The sequence below is a fragment of the Fusarium proliferatum genome (assembly GCF_900067095.1).
Source record: "Fusarium proliferatum ET1 genome assembly, contig: FPRO_scaffold010, whole genome shotgun sequence".
Lineage (NCBI taxonomy): Eukaryota > Fungi > Ascomycota > Sordariomycetes > Hypocreales > Nectriaceae > Fusarium > Fusarium proliferatum.
Window position 1 is genome coordinate 411,656 of NW_022194799.1, and position 27,075 is coordinate 438,730.

The following is a 27,075-nucleotide window of genomic DNA, read 5'->3' on the forward strand; positions in this document are numbered from 1 at the left end:
GGGACCTAGGAAGTGAAGCCACTTGCAGCTTGATTTGAGAGCTTGAAAGACATCGCTTGAAGTTTCTGTCCGAATCGGACGAACGTGCTGTCGTCCCTTTTCGACTGGGGCCGCGACGGCTGGTGAGGTTTCCCTGGCGCCCTTCTGGCGTCCACTTTTAGACGAAGGGCTGTTTGAATCTCGTCTGCGCTTGTCCATGCTTGTCGATGTTGGAGCGAAGGCTATATAATTGAAAGATGACGAATGGTCGACGGCGAGAGATGCCGAGCGCCTGAGGGACGCAGTGAAGTTGGACAATCAAGAGTTCGTTTCTGAATGGACAGGGTCTAGCGTTGCTCATCAGTAACATTTCCGTAAGGTACCTACCTTACGGAAAGGTAAGGTAGCGTAGAAAGGCGTGTTTAGGTACCTTCAGATTTGGTGAGGTTATTGGCAAGTCCAAGGTTGCACTGGGTCTGTTGGAAGATTCACGGCGGGTTCGATACGGTAAGGTAGGCGAGGTCTGGGCTGGCATTTCCATTTCCTTGTGTCACCTCAACTCCTTCCACTTCCACACAGTGAGTGAGTCGGTGTAGGAGCAGGAGCACAGCTCACTCGAGCGCAAGAGGCAAATCTCTCTCGAACATCAACACAATTACCAACACAATTACCTTACTATCCATCACATTCAGCTCCAAGAAGCGCTTCAATCTCAAGCATGGCACCCCCGACCGAGGAGCAGCTTATGCTCCAGTCTGTCCTCGAATATGAAGTTGCGGAAAAGAATCCCCTTCGCCCCGGCGAGAACCGATCTGATAGCTACTTGCAGACACTGAGCGAGCAATACCGCCGTTTATCCATCATGCAGACAGAGAATTTCCACAGGTTCCTCAAACTTTACAAAGCTAACCAGGTAACTACACCTACAAATGCCCTCGGTTGCGATTCGTTACTGATAAAGTGCAGGTGGTGGTCTTTGCCTCTGATACAGGCTCTGATGACTCGACACAGCTCACGAAGCGAATCATGTACCTCGAACTCAACAAAGGCCTGAAGGTTGTCTGCACTCAGCCTGATCAGGGTGCAGCCAAAGAACTCGGTCAGCGCGTCTCAGCAGAGCTTGACGTTACGTTCGGTGAACAGGTTGGTGTTCAGTACCGCAAATACAACAAGACCAGCGACCGGACTCGATTGAAGTTCGTGACAGAGGGCATGCTCCTCCAGCAAATCGGGGACAATCCTACCTTGGCCGGCTATGTAAGTGTCCAGTATGCCACCTCCGATCTGTCCAGTAGCTAACTCATCTTTCCAGTCATGCGTCATCATCGATTTCCACGAGCGAACAAAAAACACCGATCTTCTCCTTCCGCGACTCAGGAACACCCTCGCTCTCCGTTCCGACCTCAAAGTCGTCATCATGTCAGCAACCGAATCCGAAACGCTCGCCAGTTACTTCAGCGTTCCCAAAGTCCTCAACATCGAAAAAGATGTATTCTCGGTTATGATCCAGTACATTAACGAAGCTAACCCTGACTATTGCGAGATGGCTTTGGATTCAGTGCGCCACATCCATAAAAACAAAGCCCCAGGTGATATACTTGTCTTCTTGGCATCTAACCCCCAAGTTAATCGTGCGGTCGCGAAGCTGCGTGGCGCTTACCCAGATATGGAGACTTTCCCATTGCATAGGAGACTGTCTCAGGCAGAAAAAGCCAAAGCCCTTCGCTCTGGTGAGAAGCGCAGGTGTGTTATTACTACCAACATCGCCGAGAGTAGTATCACTGTCGATGACATTGTCTATGTCGTTGGTAAGTCAATAGATATTCTCATCGGTGTCTAGAAGCTAATCTTTGCTGTAGACAGTGGTGTCGAGATGCAGTCGGTCTATAACTCTCGCGTGAGAATGCACACCATCCAAGCTGCGCCAATCTCCAAAGAATCCGCTGACCAGAGAGCTAAATGCGCCGGACGAACTCAACCAGGAATCTGTTACCGCCTGTACACGATGGCGACATATGATAATATCTTACCCGATGTCTCACCTCCCAGCATGCTGAAAGACTGTTTCACAACGGCCATTTTTGCTTTAAAGAGTGCAGGGATTAAATCTGTCGGTACTTTCGACTTCCTCGATCCTCGGCGTGAGGAAGTCTATCTCCGTGGGCTCGGGGACCTCAGAGCCATGTAAGCATTCGCACATTGTTTTCCCACTTCTCTTCTAATTATCGTACGCAGGAATCTTATCGATGAAAACGGAACCATCACTCCAGCTGGCACAGCCGCCTTCACGCTTCCCATCGATCTCGTCTGGCACAACGCATTCGAGGAGGCCATCGAGCTTGGCTGCCTATCTGAACTCATCGACATCGCTGCTCTCGTGAGCGTAAAGAACCCCATCTGCATCATACCACCTGAGTCACTACATGCAGCCGACGTGTTACACGAACAATTCATGGACCCCTTGTCGGATCATTTGTCAGAGCTCAACGCTCTGTACGCCTACTTACACAGGAAGCGCAATATGTCAACAGAAGAGTTGGCAATCTGGTGTCACGAAACATTCCTGAACTCGACGTCACTAGAAGAGGCCTTGGAGCTGCGACAGAAGTTGATCCAATGGTGCAAAGAAAAGCTTGGCGTCTCTGAAATCTCATTTTTAACCCCGCATGACAAAGACTACCACGTCAAGATCCGCAACGCCATCGCCAAAGGGTTCGTTCACCACGCTGGGATCAAAGATGTTACTTGCCATCAACGTCAGTACCTCACGCTGGAGAACACTCCCGTCTTTCTTTTTCCCCGCAGCGCTCTTGGGACAGATTGGCAGTGGGTTGTGTATCACAGGATTGAGACTTTTGACTACCAGTACATGGATCGATGTACTGTTGTGGAACAGGATTGGCTTTTGGTAAGCTGCGTCTTCTGGGTTTGGAATTGGCTAACACCCTTTTTGGAAGGAAAACGATTATTTCTATCCCATCAACCTGCCCAAAGATGACAATGGGGAGGTTCGAGTAGAGATACTCCGAATTCTCTTCGACAGGATAGATCGACCATACCAACCATGATCAACAAAAATATCTTCATCAAGCGCCAACCATATTTCGTCTTTCTCTTTTATAGCCTTTGAGTATCGCAGTCATTTCATAGAAACAGCGAAAGAATCGAGGAGCGGAGAAAGAATCAAACTTGTCATGGACGTACTCTGTCAGAAGGGATGCGATTGATCAAATTCATGTAGCCATAGATGTACTGATTAAAGAAGGGGGCATGATATTGAATACAAAAAATAAGTCCCTCAATAATGGCTCATGCTTCTTCACAAGCCCAATCAACTACGAGCCGATGTGTGATCCCTTTTACGACATCTCGGGTTGGAAAACCTTCGTTGATACTATGGCAAACGACATCAACGAAGAAAACTCGGACATGTATGCTGGTCACCTCAATCTGTTAATCGCATGCGCTCATGTCTTTCGCTGTTCCCCAATCACTCTGCTCAGTCCTCGCTGCGGCCTCTGCTACGACATTCCAACCGTGAACAAGACATCGGTTGATGGTACTACGTCTCTTTGGTCTCAGACTCCCATCCGTCTGCTGACCCAGATCTTGACGCACCCTATCTTGAGAGGCAACAAAGATCACCTCGCCACGATCCTGCAGTATGCAGTCATCTTGAGAACAGATGATAGACGACCGTGGATCATGGCTCTGCAGCATCCAACTCCTGGCGGTCCCCTGGCAGATCTACAAAAACGCATCAAAACAACCAAGACAGTTGATGGACTCCTTACCCGCTCGGTGAAGGATCTTCATAGTTTCGCTCGAATGGCGAATGGTTTCAGAGAAGCGTCTGTATTGTCCGACCTCATGTCGTCTCTCGAACACACCATCGAACGCCCTGCTTCACCTAAGAACGGAACTAGAAATCACTTAGATGTCCCTCTGTATCATGTCACAGCTTGTGCCATCAATAACCCAGAACTAAATGGGATATATACGCTTCCCACTACCGGCAAATGCTATGGACTGTTCCTGGAAAATACAGAGGAGTCCGATGATGAACTTGACTTCGACCAGCTAGCTGACTTTTACCGTCGAGCTTGGCACTCTGAGTTTCAGAGAATCGATGACTCCATTTGGGACGGTATCAAGGTGGAGACAAAGCTAGCTCAGATCGACTAGAGTCTTGGCAGACAATTCCAATCGGAGGAGGGTCTTGTCGGCGAGGAGTCGACGAAGCAAATGATGACGAGGGACAGACGATATAGTAGTACTATGGTGAAAAGAGAGGATGGCACTTGGAAGTAACTCAAGATGATTTCAAGGAGGTATTTGGTTGAACATTGGTTAAGTTGTGTCCATACTCGGAATAGAGGCAAGGAACACATGTACAGATATCACAATTGATGGATCCAAGACCGGAAGAACAGAAGATTATTGTGAAATGGAAATGAAGTGAAAGAAATTTGCTGTTTGCGATTACTTCAACTATCACTCACTATTCCCGGCCACGGGTTACACTATCCAAGTGCTTCGGTGCTTCCTACGATATCATATTGTCTATCAAACCAAGACGTCTTTCGACGAACTCGCAGTCTCTTGGCCATTGAAAGCTTCGACCGCTCTGTACATGAACCGAATGACACGTTAGTAGGGTCCCATTCAAGTCATGACAGAGGATGAGAAACCGCTAGGTAAAGACCGCCGTGTCTGAGGCAAGATGATAGATAAGATTACTGATAAATGTGACAGAGAGTAGTGTCAAAGATCCCCCACTCTCTCTTCATACATCCTGCCACAATCAGATTTGATAGTTCATCTAAATTATGAGGAGTAAAGTTCTTAAGTTGAGCTTTGGCCATATAGCGAGAAGCCAGAAGGTAGGCCTGATTTAGGTAAACTCGCCGACTTTTACTGTGAAGCATGGCACTTTAAGGAGCGGAGAATCGCTGAGTCTACGGGTCGAATTTGGTACTTCATCTTTCGCGGAAAACCGCCAGTCTCGGGATACCCCAGGGTCTCGGCATAAAGTACATACAATGTAAAGGAGCGAGGACGTTGTCGTCACTATTCTGAACTCTTGCGTCCAATTCCACGATGTGATTCTGCCTCTTTACCCCAGCAGAAGTGTGGTCACATCTTTCTCCATGTAAGCCGTTGAGTTCCAGATCTAAAGCTGATGAGAACTGCCTTCAATTCCTTCCTGCAGAGTGTGGTCATATCATTTGATCCTTGCTAGGTCCTCATATACTACAAGACGAACATGATCAGGGAAGCAGAGAGTTCAGAGGGACAAGGAGGAGAGAGACCGGGAAGGATAAGTACCGCATCTCGAGGAACGAATGAACGGTAGTTTTAAAATCCTGTTCAACTAGCTACCATAGAAGTTCCCCCACAAAATATCGCTCGTGCGACATGAATGTTTGAAACCAACTGCCCATGCCTTTGCACTTTCCAACAATGAAAGACACTTACGATTTCAATTCGTGACGGTGCATCTTTCGATGGCGACTGAAACGGGGAAATAGCCAAGGCTGGCAAGGTAAACAAGACAGTAGGAATGGTAAATGAAGTGTATGCTGGGGGTAGTGCGGCATGGTTGGCACGAGTTGGCAGGCAAAAAAGTACCGATATTACTGGAGCGTTTCCCCGAAAGATGAATGAAGCTAGCCTTGCTTTGAGTTTGGAGGGGCCAATCCGCAGCGACAGGGCTCCCGCGTCTAATTCTTATTCAATATCCTGGTTGGGACCAGAGAAGAGAGAAGAGGAAAGGGACAAATTGAGGCTCCCTCATCTTCATTTACATCATCAGCTCTTTTTTCTTTCACATATTTCCTTTCTTTCATCCTCGCCGTCTTCTGCCGACAAACTCTGGTCCTCATCCTCACCGCCCGAAATGGACGAGCCCATGGCACTCATCATCGACCCCCCCCCTCTCCCCTCTCCCCTCTCCCCACACGTCCAACTCGTCGTCTCATTCATTTCTCCCCTTCTGCTCCACAGTAAAGTTTGACCTTGCATCATCATTCACGCCCGCCATGGATCCGCGTGTGGCCCTATTGATCTCGACCCCGAATGCCAACATGTACACCTAGGACACAGAAGCAAGGTTTGCTTTTCTGTTCAAGATGTGCATGCGAAAGTGTGGAAAGGATCCGTTGTGTTTCTTCTCCCACGTCAATGGTATTCGTGCCGAAACGGAAGAGCCGATCTGGAGTCGCGCTTTCTCTTTCGGACTCATTCGCCTTATGTCGCATCCCTTTTTTGAGTTTGATGGCACTGATAGCCTCATTCTCATTCTCCAGTTTGCTGTCATCTGTCGTACTGATGACAGACGGCCTTGGAAGATGCCCCCGCTTCCAGAAGTCGACGCGCTCAAGCGTCTTTGTTCTACCATGGAGTTGTGCTCAGGACCCCTGACATCTCCCATCTCTGAGATTTTCACAAACGATTGCACGAAAGAAAGTCCTCCTCGCTGCCCCAAAGCTTGCCTTGAAGCTGAAATCCCCTACGACCGCAGATTGTGCGAAAGGTCCTCGTACTACCTGCAAGATCCGAAGCACCTGGTCTTCCTGATGCTACAGATCGCCAAGGTCGTTGATGACCACCCTAAACCGACTGCTCCACATGTCACAAAGGAACGTGGCTTTGATGTGTACAGTGTCACCACTGTTGATCTTCACAACATCCGCGATGCACTTGACACCATGGAGCTTCACTACGGTGAAGGCAGTGAAGCCGGCGAGTTCACAATTCCGACCAATTTGATCCTGGAGAAATATCTAGCTTCCAGTGGAATTGAGTATGATGTTCCTCATGGCACAGAGCAATTGCTAGACTTCATTGTCCGATCAACCGTGAGGAGAGAGCGAGAGATTTTCAATGCTGTTACATATCGGAATCAGCAATGAACGCTGCATCTGATTTGTACCTGCATTGTCGTAGTGTTAGGTCCTGGCAAAAGTGGCTAAGAGATTATTTGAGGATTAAAACACTTCTTAGTTAGTTTGACCATAGATAATCTACAAAGGCACATTCCTCGATATTTTTCTGTCCTTCCATTCGGCGATGAATTTCCGTGTTTCTGTGATATCGATGACTGTGACTCCCCAACTCTTCCAGATCATAATGTACAATAACTAACCTTCAATAAACCAACTTTTTATGAATTACCTACCAGTTACCCAGCCATTTTGACATATCCATCATACATGTCCAGGTTCCTCTGAGTGATGTCGTTTGTCATGGATTTGTTGTCATGGATTTGATAAATGCTTGACTTTGTTTTTGGTGACAGAGTAATGGAGAAAAGAGTTGCTGATTACGAGAAGGAGTATAGGTTGTGAGGTGCCGCTCAGATAAGACAAGACCCCCCCCCCCCCCCCCCCCTTTGGAGGGCATTGCCAATTCTGCTCTGCTTTTTTTCACCCTCGCTGCGTGCCGCACAGACCATGCAACTGTTCCTTAGGCCCCGCTTTGTGATCTCTCGTGTTGCCTCTTCTCCAACTCCAGTTCAAGCCTCAACAATAACAATGTCAGTATCTCCAGTAGCCTCCTCCCGTGGCCGCACGATAACGCGCGATATAACATCGGATAGCTGCTAACCTTGCCAAAGATCGACTATTTGTTCCATCTCTTTCTTTCATCGCCGCCGACACCATGTGAGTCCCTATTCTTGGTATTCGCCCCCAACCCCGTGTTGTCACTGACCACTTCAGGCGTCCTGGTCTCTACAGCTGTGAGCCATGTCTCAGAAAGGCCATGGACTGGTATCCCATTGAGACAAGCCTCAAGCAGCTTCCAGACATTTGTATCGACGAGGAGGGCTGTAAGTTGCACATCCATATGCTCTCACGTTGTCATGCTTGCGCTAATTTTGGAGCAGTCGACAGAGAGAACTTTTTTTGCAATGTCTGCGAAGAGTATTCTGCTGATTTTGGCGAGGACTATGGGGGTTGTGACGGCGTTAGTTTGACCCATGTTTATTGTTGTCCTTTGAGTGCTAAGGATATCTCAGGGCACTCGGCGCATGGGCAGTCTACTTGAACGCTTCATCAAGCACGCCAGAGACAATCGCCTTATCACCAAGGAGGCCTACGATCTCGACCCAACAGCTTCGCGAGATGGCCAGTCGCGCTATCGCGTCGCACTCGAATAGATCTGATGCCGACACTATGAAGGACCATCGAGCTGAGCACAAGCGTGCCGTTGCCACCAAGACGCTCTCAACTTTGATCGACATCAGCAACAGTCTGCGAGTCATCGCCCAGTGCACTCTCCACACGAGCGGTCTGGACCGTGAGATGACCAAGCTCATTGAAATGCCCGCTCGCTGTGGCCCCGAGGAGATGCCCGAGGAGTGTCTCTGGAAGTTTCCTTTGGACGAGAATGAGGATGAGGGGAACTAAAGTTCGACACTACCTTAACCTGGTATCAAATACTTGCAATGTGGTACATTCCTCGGGATTAGGGCAGTGTTATACCACAGATATTCAATAGTTACTTCGGAAACTTCACCACATGTGGTCAAATGAAGCTCTTTTCAGCGACTTCTGTTTCGTCTTTGTGATGTTGCATTCCGGGTTCTGACATTCGATTCTGGGTCATTCCAAAACACTCTGAACTCGTCGAATAATCGCATGTCTCACTGAGTTCACAAGCGAACTGGGGACAGCCATTTCAATTTTCATCAAGTTCTCTCTCCTAATTTCAGCTCTCGGCCACATGTCTCAACTGCAAATAACATGTCTAGCCCACAACTTCCACCAATCGTCTCAAACGACAAACACGCAAGACGCACATAATCGAGAATCAGATTCTCTGCATGACAAAATAACCCCGGATCAATCATATTCCCTTAATTGGTACTTGAGACGGCCAAACAGCAAAACGCATGCCATGTCATGGGTGAACTCCACTAGCGCAGAGGCGGTATTCACGAGACACGCGAGGGCCGCTTCAGAAGCACTGGTGAACTGACTGGCTGGCCGTCCAAGTGGCTTCCACAGGCTATGTGTGCCTCGCGCGACAGCCTCGTGGATCGCGACTCTATGACTAGAAGTCTGCTTGCCCAGAGTGGTAAGCTCGAACAAAGGCGGAGCGATGTAGGCAACGAAGACAAATGCTGCAACGAGAAACACGATTGAGGCAACTGCCGCAACCACGATCACATTGCGCAAAGACAGGATATACCAAAATGACTTCGACTGCTTGTCACCCAGGTGGTGCTGTGTAGCCTGGAGATCCTGAGCCTCACTTAGCAGATGGTGCTGTGTGTGCGCCATCCTGAAAGGCGGCATGGGCTTTCGGTGAAGCTGACCGCGATGGAGGCGTATTCTCACATCGTTGGAAGAGGGGCCGCTGCCTACATTTCATCAGTAAAAGCCTTTTCCATCTTGGGACGTGGCAGTCTTACTACTGAAAGACAGAATGGGGGAAGGGCGCCGCCAAATCTTCTCTCTTTCAGGAAGGATTGCAGCTGTGTGAGGGATTTTGACCTCTGCCAAATGTCAGCTAAGATTTTCATTTGGAGTATATCGATATACACTTACCTTCAAAGATCACAGCGCCACCGACAGGAGTCATCACCTTCGTAGAGTCGACGTCGCTCTCGGCGACAGGCTTCTCAGGCTATACAGGAATGTATCAGCAAATTATCGCAACATGGTAAATGAAGTTGTTAATATTCATACAGTCTTCTGACGAGAAGCGTCTGACTCTACGAGTTCAGTGCTGTTGAACGCTATGGTTGCAGAAAGTCTCTCTGGCGTTTTAAAACGCTGGTGGCTAACCCAGGCACACGACAATGTATATTGCTTTCCAAAAGCTGAAGTTGATTCGGACTTTCGAGTGGGTTGACTTGATGCACCTCGTTGAAATGTCGATGATAAGCGTTGAGTAAGAATAATGGTTGTGCAAAGGATGAGGCTGCAGGCAAGGAAAAATCAGATTGTGGAACAAAAGAGAATGAGAAGTCCGACCTCGGCCTTGCTTGGCTGAAGTAGAACAAAAATCAGATCGCGGTGCCTGGTTGATGGGTGCAAGTTGGCCTTGAGAGGATTTCGATGTGAACTCGAGACTGAGGGTGATGTCAGCGCGTCTTGCAAGGTTGAGGTAGAGTGAGGTGTCTAGTTCCGGTGACACCAGGTAATTTACAGGGCCTCTATTGCTTTGACAGCAGTGAAGATTCTCAGTGGGCCAACAGAACTGGGTGACGGGACCCTGTCATTTTCCACCAATCGTCTTACACAGCAGACACGAGACAAACTTAAATGTTAGATCTCTCCTGCACAAATTGTGAATTCGATGCGCCACGCCCATCCATAGACACAGTTGCTAATCTGTCGAGGAAATTCACGTCTTCGTCTTTCTTTCACGCTGCCTACAGCTCATGGACACTTCACTGTCAGCCGTTGGTGACGGCTCCAGGCACTGTTCCTTCACTGTAGAAATGTGGGGACTATGGCGCACTGTCTTTGTTGTTTACCTTGATCTTTAGCGCACTCAGTGCCCTGGCGGACGGTCATTCAATCATCTGTGCACTAGTTAATCAGACAGCATCAATTCACCTCAAGACTGCTGTCAGTTACCAAAAGCTGGGCCATATGGCCAGCAAGTATTTCTTGCAATAGCTAAGAGTCTCGCATCTTTTCCTCTTCGCACCGACCTTTTCATCTTGCTCTCATCTCAACCATCGTTCACAAGCGCACCACAAAATCGACACGATGAGCGACGAAGAGACCCAAAGTGCCCCTGTCGACGACCAGACCCAGGTTACCCCTGCAGACGACCAAGAACCTACGTTATATCACATGGGCCTCCCCGGGCCCTTCTTGGTAGTCGGCCAGTCGCTCCGACTCGTTGGCGCCATCGATGAGGAAGGGAATTTCAGGAGCCTGGCTTTGCAAACCTGCTACGGGCTACCCAGCCATCAACAGAAGGTCAGTTTACATGACTTAGCGGATGGCATTCAACAGATCGTTCTTATCGAAGGGAGTGACGAGGCCTTGGAGATGCTTTTGCTTGCTTATGAAGCTGCAGCAAGATTCTGCCGCGATGCGCGGCTTCGGTCCCTGGAGTACGAAGTGGTCGTGGACGATGGACGTATGGACAGTTCTTGAGTCAGTACTTATGGGTAAGGTCATGAATGCTCCTCAAAGATATTGCTGACTGTTCCAGTGATTCAGGCCCCCTGCCGCCGTTCTCTACGGGCCCCCCTTTTGTCGACGCTATCATTGGGTGAGTTCATGTACAGAGAACCAACGGAAATACGCTGCACTTCCGGTAACACGAAAAGGACACAAGATAAGGACGGTGGTGGGCATACATCTGGATCGGGGTTAAGTACATGAATTGATGGACATCAGCTGGACGTCACTATTGCCTTGTTCGTGGTACATTCATTATTGTTTGTCACTATGGTTTGATCTGTCTTTTGGGTAATTTAGTGAGCGAAATAATTGAAAGACTCCGGACTTATCTCCTAGAAGTGTTTGAGAATATGCAAGGTGAGACAACACAGCATAGGCTTGACATCTCAGGTTCCCCATCAAGATTTCGAGACTTCAAGTCACTGGCCTGTCCATGTTTCTGCCCATGAATCTACGCTAGGGTGATAAAAGCGAGATATGGAATTATATTGAGAGCAATGTAACGCAGTGGAGTTATTTGCTGCCAGAAAGTAGCCTACGCGACACCCTGCATGCCATGGACCCAAGATCTAGAAAGCCTGGATATAGCCAGCCATTCACCCATCATCTCAAGCTTAGTTCTACTTCCTAACACTTTACTGAGAGTATAAGGCTAATCGAAAATGCTATTCACAGAACGGTTGTCGGCATTCTGCCAAGATCATTGCGGGGACGGTCGAAACCCAAACCTCTGGCTCAAAACGTTTCATCCTCACTTAAGCGACGACGTCAACACAAACAGGCTAAATCAACGTTTCGCATCGTTTCGTCTTTAGTTTTCGAGCCAATAACCTTTAGTCAATTGCAACCAAGTTTCTAAGCTTCAAACGGTTCCTATTAATAGTAGAAACAGAACAGTTTCAGTGGCGATGAGACGGAGCTGTGCGCTGGAAACAGAAGAGCTTCAGACGAGATGGGTTCTTGAGTGTTTAAGCGAGTTTTTATTGAGTACAGATGGGGACGCGAAACAGTCGCGTGCTGGAATTAGAAATCAGGTGGGTGGGAGAGGCCTGGCTTTTGGCCCCTCTCGAGGTTCAAAGGTTTGAGACTATTCTTGTATTTCTTGGCTTCACTGAAGTGAAGACTATAAGTAAGTCTTGAACTGTCTTCTGTCGTCTTGCGCACTTTCATCATCTCATACTCAGTATTCATCCAGCAACATTATCTGCATCATTCAAAAGTTCATTTCTTGATACCCAGTACGAAGACTTCCCCAAAATGCCTCTTCTTCGAAACGTCCACAACCGACAAACAACACGTCAAAGACACATCAATCCTCATCGAATCCTCGCCACCAGTCTCCTCCTTCCAGCACTCGCTCTAGCCGATGACGAGCCTACATCCTCAACAGACCAAGTCTCCGAACCTTTCGTCGACCAAGTAACGGGTCTCACAATGGAGCGCTTCTTCGGTGTCCGAACCTCCTTCACATTTGCCCTCGCCTTGCCCGACACCGCACCTGCAAACGGAACAGCCGGGTCCTTCATCGGACAACTACAATTTCCGTTAGCCAACGGTGAAGGATGGGGAGCGGCTGGTTTGACGGGAGATATGGAAGGAAACTTCATCCTCGCTGCATGGCCTGACGGAAAAGGAGGGGTCATGGCCTCATTTCGACAAGCGATCGATGAGGACAACCCAGCGGAAGTCAAAGGAAACTTCAAAGTAAGGCCGATACCAGATGGAGTCTCAGTCAACAAGACATCATTGCTGTACACGTTCCTTTGTGAGAACTGTCTCGACAGTACACTCGGCCTCGGTCCCGAAGCTGCTGTTGGTAACGCGGTTATGGGCTGGGCGCTGTCCGAGAGGCCTCCAAGGGGAGATCCCTCAAACCCTGGTGCGTTCCTTGGCTTCCATGAGAGGGGCTTCGGGCCTTTCACTGCGCGTCTGGCGCAAGCCAAAACAGCCGGCTTTGATGCCGTTGCAGCTAAGGCACTCGCTCCAGTAGGCGACTCTGGAAGCGCTGTGGCGACAGTACCCAATGCGTTTCTGGACGGAGGCAGTGATGATGAGGATAGCGGTGATGAGGGAGCTGGAACAGGAGGAGCAGTCGGAGGTGACAATGATGTTGATAGTGACTCTGGCGATGAGTCGGGGGATGAAGACGATGACTAGATGAAAGAAAGAGTAGTTAGCCTCTGTATTGATTTCAACATTATACAACATTGTTTGAACTTGCGTCTATAAATAATCCATTGCAAAACAAACTGCTAATCACAAACAGGAAAGACGATATACAAATATACATCTGATAGATATACAAGACTGATGCCCCGAGAGATATAAGTAGGTGCATACAATAATAAAACAGCCCAAAACCTCCCTCTGCATCTTGGAGACTGTTTTCTTAAATGTTTAGACGATTTCAACTGTACATCATCATGTAAATCCCAAATGCTTCCTCGAGCATCGTTATCCCGAATAGCCGTTGAAAGGGAAGTCCGCGGATAGAATAGAGTCTTGGCGCTTGGCTCGCTTACACAGCCAAACACCGCAACTCAAAGCCGGGCTCAAAGCCAATGAGAAGTGCGGAAAGCCGGCTGACGCTTTTTTATGATTTGTACTGGAGGAACTGCCTATTTGAGCACTGGTATCCCTGGCCCTATATCCACAAAACCTCTCTTGGTATCAAGGTGTCCAATCCATCATATGTATCCTACGCCGTATTTGCTTTGCATATTGTGTAGGATAGACAAATCGAAGAATATGCCCTACGCCAGTCCGAAGTCTACAGCCCCCAGACATAATCTCCTGAGTCATCTGACCTTCCTTCGGACGTATTTCTACCGAGCGATAGATACTTGCATAGTCTTGAAGGAATGAGCTTGCTTGACAATGGGTTCTGATTTCGAGTTTAAAAAGGCTCGAATATCTCTGCAGTTGTGAAAGATCATCCGAACTACCCACAAACATCTCCAGCTTCTTAACTACTCACCAAACCCTCGTCATGCACTTCACCAGCTCTATCTTTATAGCCTTCGCGGCTCTCGCTTCTTTTGCCGGTGCGGCTCCTACATCCCCGGCCGAGGATGTTCGTAGCATCCTAGCGCGGGAGGCTGCCAATGGCAATCTTGTTAAGCGCTGCTACATCGAGGGCCCCAACGGCTGTGCTCGATGCATACAACAATACAACTTGTCCTGCCCCTTCATCGGAGGTGCTGCTTGCTCAAAGGGTGCCAGTAAGTTTCTTGTGCTGTCGAATGACAATGAACAGACACTAATAGAAAATCCAACAGAGCCCGCTTGCCAGGCTGGAGGCTGCTGTTAAAGTGGACCTAAATAGAAGAGGAAGCTGGAAATTACTCTATGTCTGATAAAATGAATCAGGGCCAATAAAATATTTAGCTAAACTTCGTCTTGAGAGAAGGTCATTGATCAAAGGCGTAAGAGGCGTGATAATTCTCTACTATATTACCCTGTACATCTCGAACTAGTTAAACCTTGATTGCTGACTATAAGGACTATGAGGAGACCTACCGTGCCTATATGCTCTTACAAGTTGTATTTAGATATCCTGGCCAAAAGGTCAACTTAATGCTGACATGTTTCTAGGACTAGACAAAGTAGGCTAGATCAAAGTCAGACTAATAAAATCCTCCGGATTAAAACGCCACCGCTCCGCCCAAGTTTTATTTCTCAAATTCCCTTGGCTTTCAATCAATCTCATGCAGCATTTCTAAGAAACCCACGCGAAGTCATTTTGCATTGGCTGTATCAACTGAAATGGACCACGCTGACGAATACTCATTTGTTGGCGTAGTTAGCGTATGGTGCGTCCTTTTACTTACCTTTGCTGCGACACTCGTGTTTGTGCCAAAAGATGGTACTCTCCTTCGTGTTGGAGCGATTATAGCGCTGGCCTGCCTCCAATGCGCCTTCTACGCAGCGGTCGCGGATACGTCTATTACTCCCGCCCAGAAATCCAATATCTGTCTCCTTAGCTGGGGTTTCTTTATGAACAGCACGGAGCAGATCCTCATTTCGCAAATTCATACCGCAGATTTACTCACAAAGAGAGAAAAGGATGGCCATGACTATGTCGGCACTACAACGCTTCTTTTTCGGGGCACATGCATGTATTTCAACCTGCGGCGCGTTGGGGTACGAGGCGAGATCTCAATGAAGAGCCGAAAGACAATAACACGAGCTCGTCTCCTGTGTGCCAAAGTAGCCGAGGTTCTCGTGATGTATTTGATTATGGATGCGGCATTGAGTGCACCACCTCCAGAGAATCATCTGATCACGAGAGAAAAACAGACGCTTTTCAAGTTATCGAACCTATCACCAGAGGACCTAGCGTTTCGATTATTCGGCACACTCGGGTACTGGCTGGTAACATACGTCTGCAATCGACTTAATCATGCTTGCGCAGCTGTCGTATCTCTCTCAATTGGCTTAAGCCAGCCAGAAGACTGGCCGCATCTCAATGGGTCAATAAGCGCATGTTACACTGTTCGTGGTTTCTGGGGGTAAGTGATTTATCTACCGAGTCAGCATGGGTATATGCTAAAATATTTTGAAGAAAGTTTTGGCATCAGCTCTATCGCAAGACATTCACTGGTTTGGGAGATTTTGTTCCGGATAGACTCCTTTGCCTCCGTCGTGGTACTCTGCTCTCGCGATATACACGCCTTTTTCTTACTTTCTTAGCGTCTGGTCTGTTGCATCACTGCATAGGTCATTTGTATTCATTTGCTGCCGATGAGACGTTTGCCAGTGAATGGTTCTATGTTCTACAGGCCGTGGGAATTGCGTTCGAAGATGCCGTGCAGGCCATGACTACCCACGTTCATATTCCGATATCAGTACGTCGGGTAGTAGGGTATGTATGGGTTTTGATGTTTTTATCGTGGTCGACACCAATATGCTCATATCCCTCTATGCGCGTGGGAGATATTGGGCAAATGGTTCCTTTCAGCCTGGTAGACCGCTTTGTACAGTCATAGAACATACAATCCAGATTTTGATCAAGCTCAGGAGTTTATTTTCCAGGGAATAAATTTCAACTGTCTACAGGGAGAAGGCTCTTGACTACTTGCAAACAAGATTGAGAGTAACAAATCATTGACTTAAAAAGAGAATAATGTCAAAAAGGTAAAAAGTCGTCCAAGATACATCGGAGTTTGATTCCACCCCCCGAACAAGAAGGCAGTCAGCCTTGGGAATGAACCTGTTTCCGGTTGACAATGCGTTGTGGCTAAGTGTCTTCTTAGAGCGATCTTGGCCTCCCTGGAGAACACTGTTACTAGTAGCATATCAAGGAGTGAAGCTGCCCATGTTGATATGTCAGTTGCTCAAAAGCCTCTCCATACGCTCTTTAATCTCCGCCAACGCGCTGTCCGGTGGGCGTGTCATGACAGACTCCATCAGTTCTTCAAAAAGATCCAGTTCTACCATCTGGCCAGATCGTAAGTCGTATTTGACATCACCCAAGCTTAGTTCAATTTCTGTAGGACCATATCAGCGGATAGCGTTGAAGTATTCTTGCCAATGACTTACTGGTAAACATCGCACGAAAGGAGTCCACAACGATATGCTTATCTGGTTGTGTCCCATGTAGCGCTAAGAGCATGAGCGAAAATGGGACAACAAACTGGTCCGTAACTCCGACTTGAGCCATGGCCATTGCAATTCGAAGTTTCTTCTGACTTACGGCCTTTGAGAACTCCAATTGGCCCCGGATGCTACGCACTGACATTGGCCACTTTCCCCAGTTGTTATATGGTTTATTCAGATCGGGGCATAGCTCAAAAAGTCTGCAATCGATGAGTTGCTGTATAGACACCTGACTGCACTTTCCATGAATATCCAGGTTGCCCTGCGTGAGATATTCCCCGAAATACCAGTGTCCAAGTCGACCTTTTCTGCGGGCATCGAGCTGAGAGCAATGCCTTTCGAAATTATTCATGGCATCAAGGTCCCGAAGAAAGGTTTGCCTGGGAAAGTTGCGCGTGTCGATCATGATCAAGTGGATATCGGATAACGCAGGTCTCTCAAAGTCGGTTGTATGTCGGAATAAGCCATATTGGAGGAGAAACAGAAGAGAAGAGGACCAAGACATGAGATTACACGGACTCCGGTATTGGCATTTCCATTCGAGATGTGCGCTTAATCTTTTTGCGGCCTGATCTGAAGGAAGCTGGAGAAGGTCCATGTCGCAGTCGAAGCCCTTAGCATCCTTTTGCGAAGAGCCTTCAACCCAGGCCGGTGACGCGACATGGCTGATATCAGTTGAGCCAGCCGAATTTGGTGTATAAAGTCTGAATAAATACGATGGCGTGTGATCAAATGAGAAATTATCCTCTTGGTCGGTATTGGGGACGAAAAGCTGAGGCATTGTGCCAAAGACTATCAAATGGTTTCGTGTGACTTGTTTAAAGGGACCTCAAGAGTTTGAATTTAAAGCTTTATAGTGGTATTTTGGAAAGAAGTGCAAGTAAACCAGTAAGAAGAGTTCTAGGTTGGAGGCATTGTGAGCTTTTTATACGTACTTCAATTCGAAATCAGGCTGCTAAGGCCTGTTTACGTGACCAACAGTAAAATGATCAATTCCTAACGCTGTTGGATCATATGACAAGGCTGTGAATTTCCATTTGTACATTTCCATACTGAAAGAGGCTTGTTCTGGTGGCCCAGGCCAATTACTGTGTCCAGATCCCCACAGCCTGTCGATGTCTATAGCCCATATGGATGTGTCAACATTCAAAGAAATTGCGCTCAAGACCAATATGCCAAAATAGTAGCCGGCCGACCTGTGTCAAAATCTCATTTACCGTTCCAGGCCTGATAATATATTTAACATCTCCATTTGAGACTTAATTTCTAGAACGACCGACATGCATTTGCGCCTGACTGACAGTTTGTAGAGGCTGAGCATCCAAAATCTGCCTTCCCATCCTTGTACCCACTCAAAACCTGCAGCTCCATGCGGCATTGCGTGAGGCCTCTGATCAGGCTGCTAAGGTCTGACCGCAGTTGATCCCCCTCTTGCATTTTTATCTGCGTCCGCACAAACTTGACTGTCGCAAAATCGATGTTCACTTCATGGAACTCTCCAAGCTCGTGGCCTCCAAACATCCAACTAGCAAGGTTAAGTCAGTCGCCGCAGTCAAGGAGCTAGATAGCATAATTGTCGGGTTCCAGGCCATTTGAACTGATAATAATCGCAAAAGGCTACACTAGCTTAAGAACACTGCCTATAACTTCTAAAGTATTATTACTTTTACTGCTAAGTTAAATTATCTAGATAAAGACTAAAGGGCAAAAAGCATTACTTTAAGGCTAGCTTTATTTCTATAGATTATTAAATAGTTTATACGTATAGTTGATATATATATTTAATTAAACCTTAATATCACTCTATTAGTTTATGGTTTTATTTAGGTAATATCTTTAATATTCAGATATTACTGCTACTTCCTTAATGCTTTATTAACTTGAGTAGTTTTTTATAAACTTTACTTTCTACTTTTAATTAATTATTGAGCTTTTATATGATTTTAGCTTATTATATATACAATTTACTAAATATTAAGTTATGTTAAACGATTTACCTTGCCTTAAAAGCTTAATCTTCTATATTTATATTGCAGTTATTACCTGCTGCCAGTGAAACGTTATCGTCGCTTGCCGACCCTGGTCGTTACCTCTTATTCCTTCCAGTCCGAGCTTTACAGCTATGTTAAAGACATCTGAGTAAAGGCAGAAAATATTCAAGGAGACATCCAACTAATAAAGGCTTAATGTAACCATAAAGAACAGCAGCTACAGGCAATAGAGCGAAAAGACGCGACAAACCACCGAAGAAGCCTTTTGGAGTGGGCCTCCAAGCTAAGTGCCGAGATGCAATCTGTGCAAGTCCATCAAAAACAAAATGCTAAAGGTATGGAGTTTGTTAGGCGACCTCATTCATCGAGATTTCGTCGCTTCTTGCTTAATACCAGTAGCTCGACTTGGTCGAGGTGCTTTTGCAGTACTGAAGTTAGGAAAGGTAGCCGCAACGGCTATTGAAAAATTAAACATACTTGGCGAGCAAGGTACACGAGATGGTACCCACCTTTATGTCTTGGGCTGGTTCACAAGCCTTTCCTGTGGTCTTATAGACTTTCTTGGCTAGTCATTGGTATATCATGCCTGGCTCGGGGGCGAATTCCGTTCAAGCTAGGTTCCTGGGCACTTACGTTTCCCCTTGGCGTCTGGGCTAATGCAGCAATGTTTTTTGGGAATGAGCTTCCATCGCCATTCTTCAAATCTATGGGGACAGCGAGTTCTGATAAGGGTCCCCGTTCAAAGGTAAATCTGGACTAATGGATATCGATAGATTTCTGCTGCGAAAGTTGCCTTACTCTGGGTGTTGGTATCTGCTTTCACGATCAGAGGATTGTACACTGGAACGACCTTCGTGGCAGCTGACTTTGAGGAGTGGCGGAAGCAAACAGTACTATCTGATGGGAAATCGAAAGTCTGAATAGTTCTTTGTCTATATTTCTCTTCGCAAGGTTGAGAGCCATACTGATATCCCGGTGCCGGAGAATGAGGCTGGTAAGGAGATCACTGAGGCTTGCGAGAATGAGAAGGAAGGGCTGAGTAAGTCAAACCACATATCACTAAGCGGAGACAATATGAAGACGCTGATCAAACACCAAGCGGTTACCATCTTTTGTGCCATGGGAGAGCAAAAAGTTATTTCTTGTCATCGTAGTTAGTGGACCAAGGTGCAATGTCTGATACTCACGCCTGATCCTCTATTGATTTGCGCCTTCTTAATATTAGCTTATCCTTAATCACAAGTTCTAGGAGACTAACAAGGTCTCCGCTGTAGATAAAGGTGGCTAATAAATCAAAATGATTTAGTCAAATATGTCGGCGAACTCTTCAACAAATTCATAAAGAAATTTCATTCGTCCCAATCCGAAGGTCCAGCTACGCGATGCTTCTGGTTTTTAAACCCCACATTCTCAACTCTGAGGTCAAAAGTGACGGTACGTTCTGATATCGAGAAAAGGATTTGCGAGTTGTGTCTGCGTGGTCTGGTGTTTACATCTGAGTAGAATTGTTCTACCGCTAGTCAGGGAGTTAGCCTAATAATCCAGGAGGAGAGAGTTGGTGTCTGCAGAAAGTTTGGATGGGGTTATTACATGAAGAATTGCGTTGTTGTCTATCGTACCACTTGCAAACGATGTAGGCGGTTGGGGGAATTGCAACGACTAAGGTCACGATAGCGATAATTGCTTCAACGTTCATGGCAAGTCGTGGTTGGGAATTCTTTCAGTCGAAGAACAATGAGGGGGTATTTTTTTGTGACGCAAAAAGTTGTGAGAGAGATATGCACTGTTGTCACAATGTCACTCAGCTCCTAATCTTTTACAGACCAAGACCGAAGAGGATTTTTATACCTCTAGCTATAGGTAAGAATCACAAAGTTTTTCGTAGATCACTGCACCCCATGCACTTCTATGCATGACCCATAGAAGGAAGCAATTCAGATTTCGGCAACGGCCAATAACTTAATGTCAGTTTGACTGATACCGTCCATGATCATTGACGGTGGGGCTCATATTTCGGACACGGCCAATAACAGGGTCAGAATCTGCGACCACAAGGATCAACAGCAACCTAGACAAGCGCCTAGAGAAACCAGCACAGCCATCCAGATTTCGGACGTGACGAATCACAAGTTGCTGGGGCTTGAAAGAACCACTCATGGCCAGGAGAGTGGATCATTCGGAACGCGACCGCTTTTAGTACTTGCATAAACCCCTTGTCACCCTTTCTTACGCGCAAACTTGGCAAGCCACTCCAGATTTCGGCTGCGGCCAATCATATCATAGCTTCCAGAGCCTCACCGCATACAAATTAGGGACAGGTCCCTGAGGCATCTTTCTGATCCTCAATCCCAACACCTTCATCTCTGCAAAGCAAAATCCCGATCCATTCTTTTGTAAATTGTCCCTAACTTTTTTCAATTTGGATTCTTTCAAGTATGAATCTTCAAAAGTCTCAGCTGATGGGCCCCCGCCCTTCAATACACGAGGAACAATGGCTCCAGTACAAGGAGATTATCCGATATCAATTCCTCGTGCGCAACATGTCATTGAAAGAACTCGTCAGCTTCCTCTCGTGTATGGGATTTACCGTAACGTCAGTATCGATATGGGGGTGGATTGCTTGCTATTCCGCTGACTTTCGTTTAGGTCCTTCCAACTCCAGTTCAAACTCAAGGCATGGGGAATACTAAAGAAGATGGACAAGCCAACATGGCAGTACATTGATCGCAGAATCAATAAGCGTAAAGCTCAAGGAAAGGATACCGATGTCATCCTGTCAGGAAGACGTCTCAAACAGTCAGCTATCAGCAAAGCCATTACCGATCATGGCGCCAAAGATATCTTCACACAAATGGCACAAGGTAATAATTAAATCAGGTTGAGCCCTCTAAATAGTGAGCTAATAATTATAACCAACACAGCTCGCTCCCCTCCGCCATCCCCGGTCAACCCTTGCCTTACTATCTGCACTCCCCCATCCCTTCGGATGGAATATGAATGGCCAGTGTCTCTACCTTGGATGAAATTCCAGAACACATACCAAACACGTAAGTTGATATTCAATCTGCTATACCTACAACAGCTAACATGAATTTCTATGGTGGCTCTCAACTTTCAGCAACGAGGCAATCTCTGTCCTCCTATCGATGTGATACCGCGATTACTGCAGGCCGGCCTGCTTCATGAAAGCAGAAGCGACATAGCTAAAGAAAGTCACGAAAGCAATCATATTACAAACGTCTCTGAGATGGCCGCAAATATAGGCAAGACCGTACCAGAGTGGTATGAGGGTGAACACGTACAAACCACTCAAATTCTTCTGCACGGTTCGGCAAGGGACGCCGTGCCACGATATTTGAAGTTGATCATCTACCAATTATCTAACGGACTTCATCATCAATTTCGAACACGTCATGAATGGGTAGAGTTCCATAACCTTATTATAGGACTTGGTATCCTGGATCTACAGATTGACTTAAAAGTCTTTTCTGATGTTCAGATCACTATGGGAGCACTATTGGAGATACTTTTTGAATGCGCGATTAAGTGGGCTCCAGACCCGAAACACGACCCGAACCAGAGTTTTGACCTTCTCAGATGGCTCCTCAAATCTGGTCAAGACCCCAATAAGAAGATGAGGAGGAAAGAATTGGAGCTATCAACAGGAAGGGAAAGACGTGTGCGACCGATCGAATTCGCAATTTTAATGGGTCATGCACGTCTTTTGGAGCTACTCCTCGATTTCGGTGCGGATATAAATTACAGAGGCTTTTTCGGAAAATCAGCCCTCAAGCTAGCCCTTGAGTCTGCCCGGCCCGATGATATTAAAATTGACATTGTCCATCTACTCATTCGGTATGATGTCTCACTCAGATGGGAGGAGGTCCTTTATGCAGCAATCAGCCTACGAGACCTGGATCTCATCAATTCCCCTTTGACAACAGGTGTCGACTTGACTAAAGCACTGGAAGCCGACCATAACCGTGGTTCACTGTATGAGCAAACTGTATTAAGTGCCGCTATCGCAACTGGCAGTGATGTTACAGAAGCGATATTGAATCAAATGGCCTTCATGGATCCGTCGAGGTTGAAAGCCCCTCTGATCACAGCAGATACATTTATTGCTGCCGCCGCGAAAGGTGCTGATTCAATCATCAATCGACTGCATGAGATAGATCCCACTATTGGGAATACTCGCAACCCACGTGGTATTACGCCGGTGCAGGTGGCTGTGTCAGTTGGTCATTTAAGTACATGCAGGCTTCTTTTACGCCTTTATGGGGGGTATTCACCCGCTCTCCTTTTTCTTGCTGCCTACCTTGAGCATGGAGACATTTTGCAGTTTCTTTTAAACGAGGGAGCAGATGTGAATGAGGCTATCCCCCCAGCAGACCTCCCTGAGTGCGTCAGGGTTTGCCATGACTTGATGGACCGTTTCAAAAGGAAATCATCGCCTAGTGTGTTCGAGACGCTATTGCACACATGTGCAAGGCGCCCACTCTGGGCAACCTCTGAGCAACCCCAATTCTATTACCTCAGGACCTTGATTGAGAACGGTGCTCGGCTGACCGGGGGTGAGACATACTACTTAGCGAAGAGTGCTCCCGCCGACACGATCCTCGCCGCGTTAACCCATGGCAGCAGCGCAAATGTGCAAAACAAGCGGGGAAAGAGTGCGCTTCAAATTGTTATTGATAGTGTTACGGAGTTCTACGATTCTACCCGATCCTTTCAGGTCAAACGACGATTACAGGCTGTTCAGATTTTATTGAGTCATGGAGCGAAACGCTATGCAGGAGAAATCGTTTCAGTGATTCGTTCTCGGGACCGGGATCTGTTGTCCCTTGTTCTACGCTACCATCCAGGCTGGGAAGATATGGATAAGCGTGGAGTGTCATCTCTCGAAGCTGCAATTGCATGTTTACGCTGTGGCGTATCTTCATCAGTCACCACGGCATATAAGAGCTATTACGACCCGGGCTCATTATGCGCAGCGGCTCAAACCCAAAGCCTGTCCCTCATTGAACTTATTCTCACGAATCGCCCTACACAATCAGAATATCACGTTTTCGAAGGCACAGCTGTTGGTTTGGTTGCCATGTCCGGACGTCTAGACTGTTTGCAACATCTCATTCAGTATTTCCCAGAAGCTAAGGAGGCCAATTCTGCACTACTTCCCGTTCATTCGGAGTTCAAAAAAACTATCACTGGCGTTGTATCTTGGTATGATGAACCATTGTTCTGGCGCTATCCTGGACGTTCTTGTGAATGTGTTTATGGAAGTCCCTTAGCACTTGCTTCCCTGGGCTCGAACATCTCATGCTTTGAAGAGCTTTTACGTCAAGGTTACAAAGCCGATCCACTTACCTGGATCACCATTGCTGATAATCAAAGTCGTCCTCATTTGGAGCTGTTAGCCAGATACCAACAACGACTTGATAACTTCCTTCCAACTACTTCTGGGTCTCCAACTGCTTTATGCACTGCGGTAGAACGAGGAAACAAAGAGATAGTCCAGTGTTTGTTAAATGCTGGGGCGGATATCAACGAGTATGGGTTGAATGAATATGGGCAGAGTCGTTCCCCACTCCAGCTTTCAGTTGAAGCTGGCAATCTGGAACTCGTGAATTGTCTTCTCCACGGCGGAGCAAACGTGAACGCTGCACCAGCAAACAATTCTGGTGCGACCGCCTTGCAGCTCGCTGCTATAGAGGGACACCTTGGCATAGCGCGTGAGCTTCTGAACCATGGAGCTCTTGTAAACGCCCGAGGTGCCCAGTCTCATGGGAGGACGTCACTAGAAGGTGCAGCAGAATATGGAAGGGTTAATATGCTGGAACTTTTGATCTACCATGGTGCTCTCATTACAGGACCCGGTCGTGACCAATTTGTTCAGGCTATAAGACTTGCAACGAAGGGAAGTTTCTATGTTGCAGCTGATCTATTGAAACGTAACGGAGGTTGGACTATGGAAGATGGACGTCACGTTTCGAAAAGACACAGGCCGGCTGACTTGGACGGGCATTGCTGCGCTGTGATACATGACTCTGATACCCAGTGCATCCATGAAACTACCAGAACCGAGAGGGAAACGTATCGTTTCAAAATTATACCTCATCCCAGTGGTCCTAACAGACTGTTCTCCGTACCTAATGAATCGGAGGAGGATGATAGTGAGGAGGAACATGAGAATGCAGAAGCCGTATCAGGTGCAATCTAGTGCACAGGTACTACGACACAGAGTTTTAAATGATTTTACATGCAATTTGTCCAACCACTCATTCTATTGCATTAGCCTGTTTGACTTCGGTGGGCGAGATAGACTTTGAGCCCTCACATTCATAACTATTGCATTGAATCATCAAGCTCGGCAATTATGCCCGAGTGGACCAATTATCTTCCTCCGTGCCATAGCCTTTCGTGTTATTGACATATTGATTGTCAAAATATGTCATGGAATTCTCATGCCCATTGCAGATATTAAGTGTTACGCTGTATCATTCCTAAGTCAGATTTACCAACAATCACCACACCAGAGCGAGGAATTAATTTTGTGTGAGTCTGACTACAACGCAATCGCGAGCTCAACATAGCGAACAGTCTGAAATTCTATCGTTAAATATACCACTCATTCTCTAGGTGGCTCTATTCTATCCTCCTCCACATCAAAACTGAGATGTTTGATCCCACTGACATCGACCTCATCCTCTACAAGGTGACCGCTTTCCGCTTTCCTCGTATCACAGGTGTGAATTCTTTGCGTCTGGTGTACTTGACTTGCATGATATTCGGTCTTGCACAAAGGTTCATTGTCTGGGAGCCGTCTGTTGCCTGTCTTTGCTTGAGGAATGTAGAGATGTATTCGTTGAAGGAAACATCCGACCTTTCTCGTGGATCGAACGGAAGAACGTTGGTGGACATCTGCTCCGCCACTTGTGGTCGAATGTCCCAGGGTTCGCCGGCGGCTTTGTCCAAGATCGCTCTGAGTAGCTTGAACTCACCACGACCCCAGGAGGCCTCCCACACCAGGTCACAGTTGCAAAGATTCTCGAACTGGAGCTTGGGATCGTCTGAGCTGGCGGGACCAAGAGGTTTCCAAATATTTTGCTTGACCTCTATCCAAGCGACTGTCACGTCCCGGTCAAAGTCAAACCAGGCCAGGAAAAGAATGGGATTGCGAGCCTCCATAGCCGAGTGGTCTGGGGAAGGATAATGCTGATGCATGTGAAGTTGGATGTGACGAATGAGGACAATCAGGCAGTCCAAACTTGTGCTATCACACTGCATCTCGGAGACGTGAGTTGCTGGTGGAAGTTGTGTCTTCAAGAGATTTTGCATGCGCCGGCGAGGGTATTTCTCCTCGTCGAGCCTTATATCCACGCCTACCTCCTTGATGCTAAGACGCAAAGGAGGAATGTATCCCAGGGTTGGATAAGAAAGAGTTGAAATTTGGAAGAAGAGCTCTAGTCAATCAAGGAGCCCCCTCCGTTCAATAGCCTCTCGATTCAGTCACCAGTTGTTTGCTCTGCATCACAGTTGCCAGAGTGGGGTTTGTATTTGAGTACAGGCGGGGCCGTTGCACCAACAAAACAGCAAGGTCACATCGTAAAATTCTTTCTCTACTACAGATCTTTCAAAAAGCCAACCCAAGAATTAGATCGGGGTGGTGTATCCGATCCATCAATTATCCTCCTCCAAAGTGTCCCAGCAGGAAAGTCTCGAAGATTGGACGGTGACGCACAACCAGGCCTGCAAGGCTATCGAGAACAGTATGAGAGAGGAGGTCATTACTGCCCTCCGCCACGCCTACAATGAAACCAGAGATGCTGTTAGACGAGCTCTAGAAGCGGCTCATGAAAGGCAATCGACAGAAATGTAGCGCACGTTTGAGAATCTCGAAGACGCCGTACGCGAGGCTGGGGTTTCTAACTTCAAGTCCTCACGACAATCTCTACAAGAAAAGGATCTTGAAATCTCACAAATTCGAGAAGAATACGAGGCCAAGCTCAAGGCCAAAGATGAAGAGATAAACGCCCTCCAAGAATCCGTTAACGAGAGTGCGCTAAGCCGAGGGGCAGTGTCCTCTATTTGCAGGGTGGTGACATCGCCATCAAGCCGTACCCCAGTCGCAGTCCTCGCCCCTTCGTTACCTGCCGAGGGCACATCGCCAGCCTGGTCATGATTTCCAGCGTCCATATCTATATCACCCTGCTGCTTGCCTCTGCGATTCACCGGACGCTTGCCACGCTTGCCACTTCGAGTCCCACGCCAAGCACGTCCTGACGGCTCACCAGCTGTCTGTCTAAGATCAACTGTAGGGAGTGCCAGTTGTTGCTGACGAGATGAGGGCTCCT

The 27,075-nt window shown here is 47.3% G+C and overlaps 13 protein-coding genes across 13 annotated transcripts; 10 read left to right on the forward strand and 3 right to left on the reverse strand.

The window, feature by feature from the left end:
- Positions 1–697: 697 nt before the first annotated feature.
- Positions 698–3,047, forward strand: FPRO_11563 (uncharacterized protein; the record flags this gene model as incomplete). The annotated part of the gene is made up of 6 exons (XM_031221053.1): positions 698–892; positions 946–1,236; positions 1,292–1,787; positions 1,839–2,163; positions 2,215–2,887; positions 2,937–3,047. The coding sequence occupies 6 exons, from the start codon at positions 698–700 to the stop codon at positions 3,045–3,047; spliced, it is 2,091 nt and encodes a 696-aa protein (XP_031086650.1).
- Positions 3,048–3,375: 328 nt separating this feature from the next.
- On the forward strand, positions 3,376–4,164 carry FPRO_11564 (uncharacterized protein; the record flags this gene model as incomplete). Its single annotated transcript, XM_031221054.1, has 1 exon — positions 3,376–4,164. The coding sequence occupies one exon, from the start codon at positions 3,376–3,378 to the stop codon at positions 4,162–4,164; it is 789 nt and encodes a 262-aa protein (XP_031086651.1).
- Positions 4,165–6,110: 1,946 nt separating this feature from the next.
- FPRO_11565 (uncharacterized protein) lies at positions 6,111–6,893 on the forward strand (the record flags this gene model as incomplete). Its single annotated transcript, XM_031221055.1, has 1 exon — positions 6,111–6,893. One exon carries the CDS (start codon positions 6,111–6,113, stop codon positions 6,891–6,893), a length of 783 nt encoding a protein of 260 aa, XP_031086652.1.
- A 998-nt stretch (positions 6,894–7,891) lies between these two features.
- FPRO_11566 (uncharacterized protein) lies at positions 7,892–8,390 on the forward strand (the record flags this gene model as incomplete). The annotated part of the gene is made up of 2 exons (XM_031221056.1): positions 7,892–7,947; positions 8,000–8,390. 2 exons carry the CDS (start codon positions 7,892–7,894, stop codon positions 8,388–8,390), a joined length of 447 nt encoding a protein of 148 aa, XP_031086653.1.
- A 435-nt stretch (positions 8,391–8,825) lies between these two features.
- On the reverse strand, positions 8,826–10,586 carry FPRO_11567 (uncharacterized protein; the record flags this gene model as incomplete). The annotated part of the gene is made up of 4 exons (XM_031221057.1): positions 8,826–9,346; positions 9,398–9,481; positions 9,534–9,612; positions 10,551–10,586. 4 exons carry the CDS (start codon positions 10,584–10,586, stop codon positions 8,826–8,828), a joined length of 720 nt encoding a protein of 239 aa, XP_031086654.1.
- Positions 10,587–10,706: 120 nt separating this feature from the next.
- Positions 10,707–11,102, forward strand: FPRO_11568 (uncharacterized protein; the record flags this gene model as incomplete). Its single annotated transcript, XM_031221058.1, has 1 exon — positions 10,707–11,102. One exon carries the CDS (start codon positions 10,707–10,709, stop codon positions 11,100–11,102), a length of 396 nt encoding a protein of 131 aa, XP_031086655.1.
- Positions 11,103–12,389: 1,287 nt separating this feature from the next.
- FPRO_11569 (uncharacterized protein) lies at positions 12,390–13,289 on the forward strand (the record flags this gene model as incomplete). The annotated part of the gene is made up of 1 exon (XM_031221060.1): positions 12,390–13,289. The coding sequence occupies one exon, from the start codon at positions 12,390–12,392 to the stop codon at positions 13,287–13,289; it is 900 nt and encodes a 299-aa protein (XP_031086656.1).
- An 832-nt stretch (positions 13,290–14,121) lies between these two features.
- Positions 14,122–14,442, forward strand: FPRO_11570 (uncharacterized protein; the record flags this gene model as incomplete). The annotated part of the gene is made up of 2 exons (XM_031221061.1): positions 14,122–14,353; positions 14,411–14,442. 2 exons carry the CDS (start codon positions 14,122–14,124, stop codon positions 14,440–14,442), a joined length of 264 nt encoding a protein of 87 aa, XP_031086657.1.
- A 455-nt stretch (positions 14,443–14,897) lies between these two features.
- Positions 14,898–16,120, forward strand: FPRO_11571 (uncharacterized protein; the record flags this gene model as incomplete). The annotated part of the gene is made up of 2 exons (XM_031221062.1): positions 14,898–15,643; positions 15,697–16,120. The coding sequence occupies 2 exons, from the start codon at positions 14,898–14,900 to the stop codon at positions 16,118–16,120; spliced, it is 1,170 nt and encodes a 389-aa protein (XP_031086658.1).
- Positions 16,121–16,460: 340 nt separating this feature from the next.
- On the reverse strand, positions 16,461–17,511 carry FPRO_11572 (uncharacterized protein; the record flags this gene model as incomplete). Its single annotated transcript, XM_031221063.1, has 2 exons — positions 16,461–16,621; positions 16,674–17,511. 2 exons carry the CDS (start codon positions 17,509–17,511, stop codon positions 16,461–16,463), a joined length of 999 nt encoding a protein of 332 aa, XP_031086659.1.
- Positions 17,512–21,156: 3,645 nt separating this feature from the next.
- FPRO_11573 (uncharacterized protein) lies at positions 21,157–21,907 on the forward strand (the record flags this gene model as incomplete). The annotated part of the gene is made up of 4 exons (XM_031221064.1): positions 21,157–21,314; positions 21,368–21,582; positions 21,643–21,768; positions 21,840–21,907. 4 exons carry the CDS (start codon positions 21,157–21,159, stop codon positions 21,905–21,907), a joined length of 567 nt encoding a protein of 188 aa, XP_031086660.1.
- A 319-nt stretch (positions 21,908–22,226) lies between these two features.
- FPRO_11574 (uncharacterized protein) lies at positions 22,227–24,941 on the forward strand (the record flags this gene model as incomplete). The annotated part of the gene is made up of 1 exon (XM_031221065.1): positions 22,227–24,941. One exon carries the CDS (start codon positions 22,227–22,229, stop codon positions 24,939–24,941), a length of 2,715 nt encoding a protein of 904 aa, XP_031086661.1.
- A 488-nt stretch (positions 24,942–25,429) lies between these two features.
- Positions 25,430–26,008, reverse strand: FPRO_11575 (uncharacterized protein; the record flags this gene model as incomplete). Its single annotated transcript, XM_031221066.1, has 1 exon — positions 25,430–26,008. One exon carries the CDS (start codon positions 26,006–26,008, stop codon positions 25,430–25,432), a length of 579 nt encoding a protein of 192 aa, XP_031086662.1.
- Between the last annotated feature and the right edge of the window lie 1,067 nt (positions 26,009–27,075).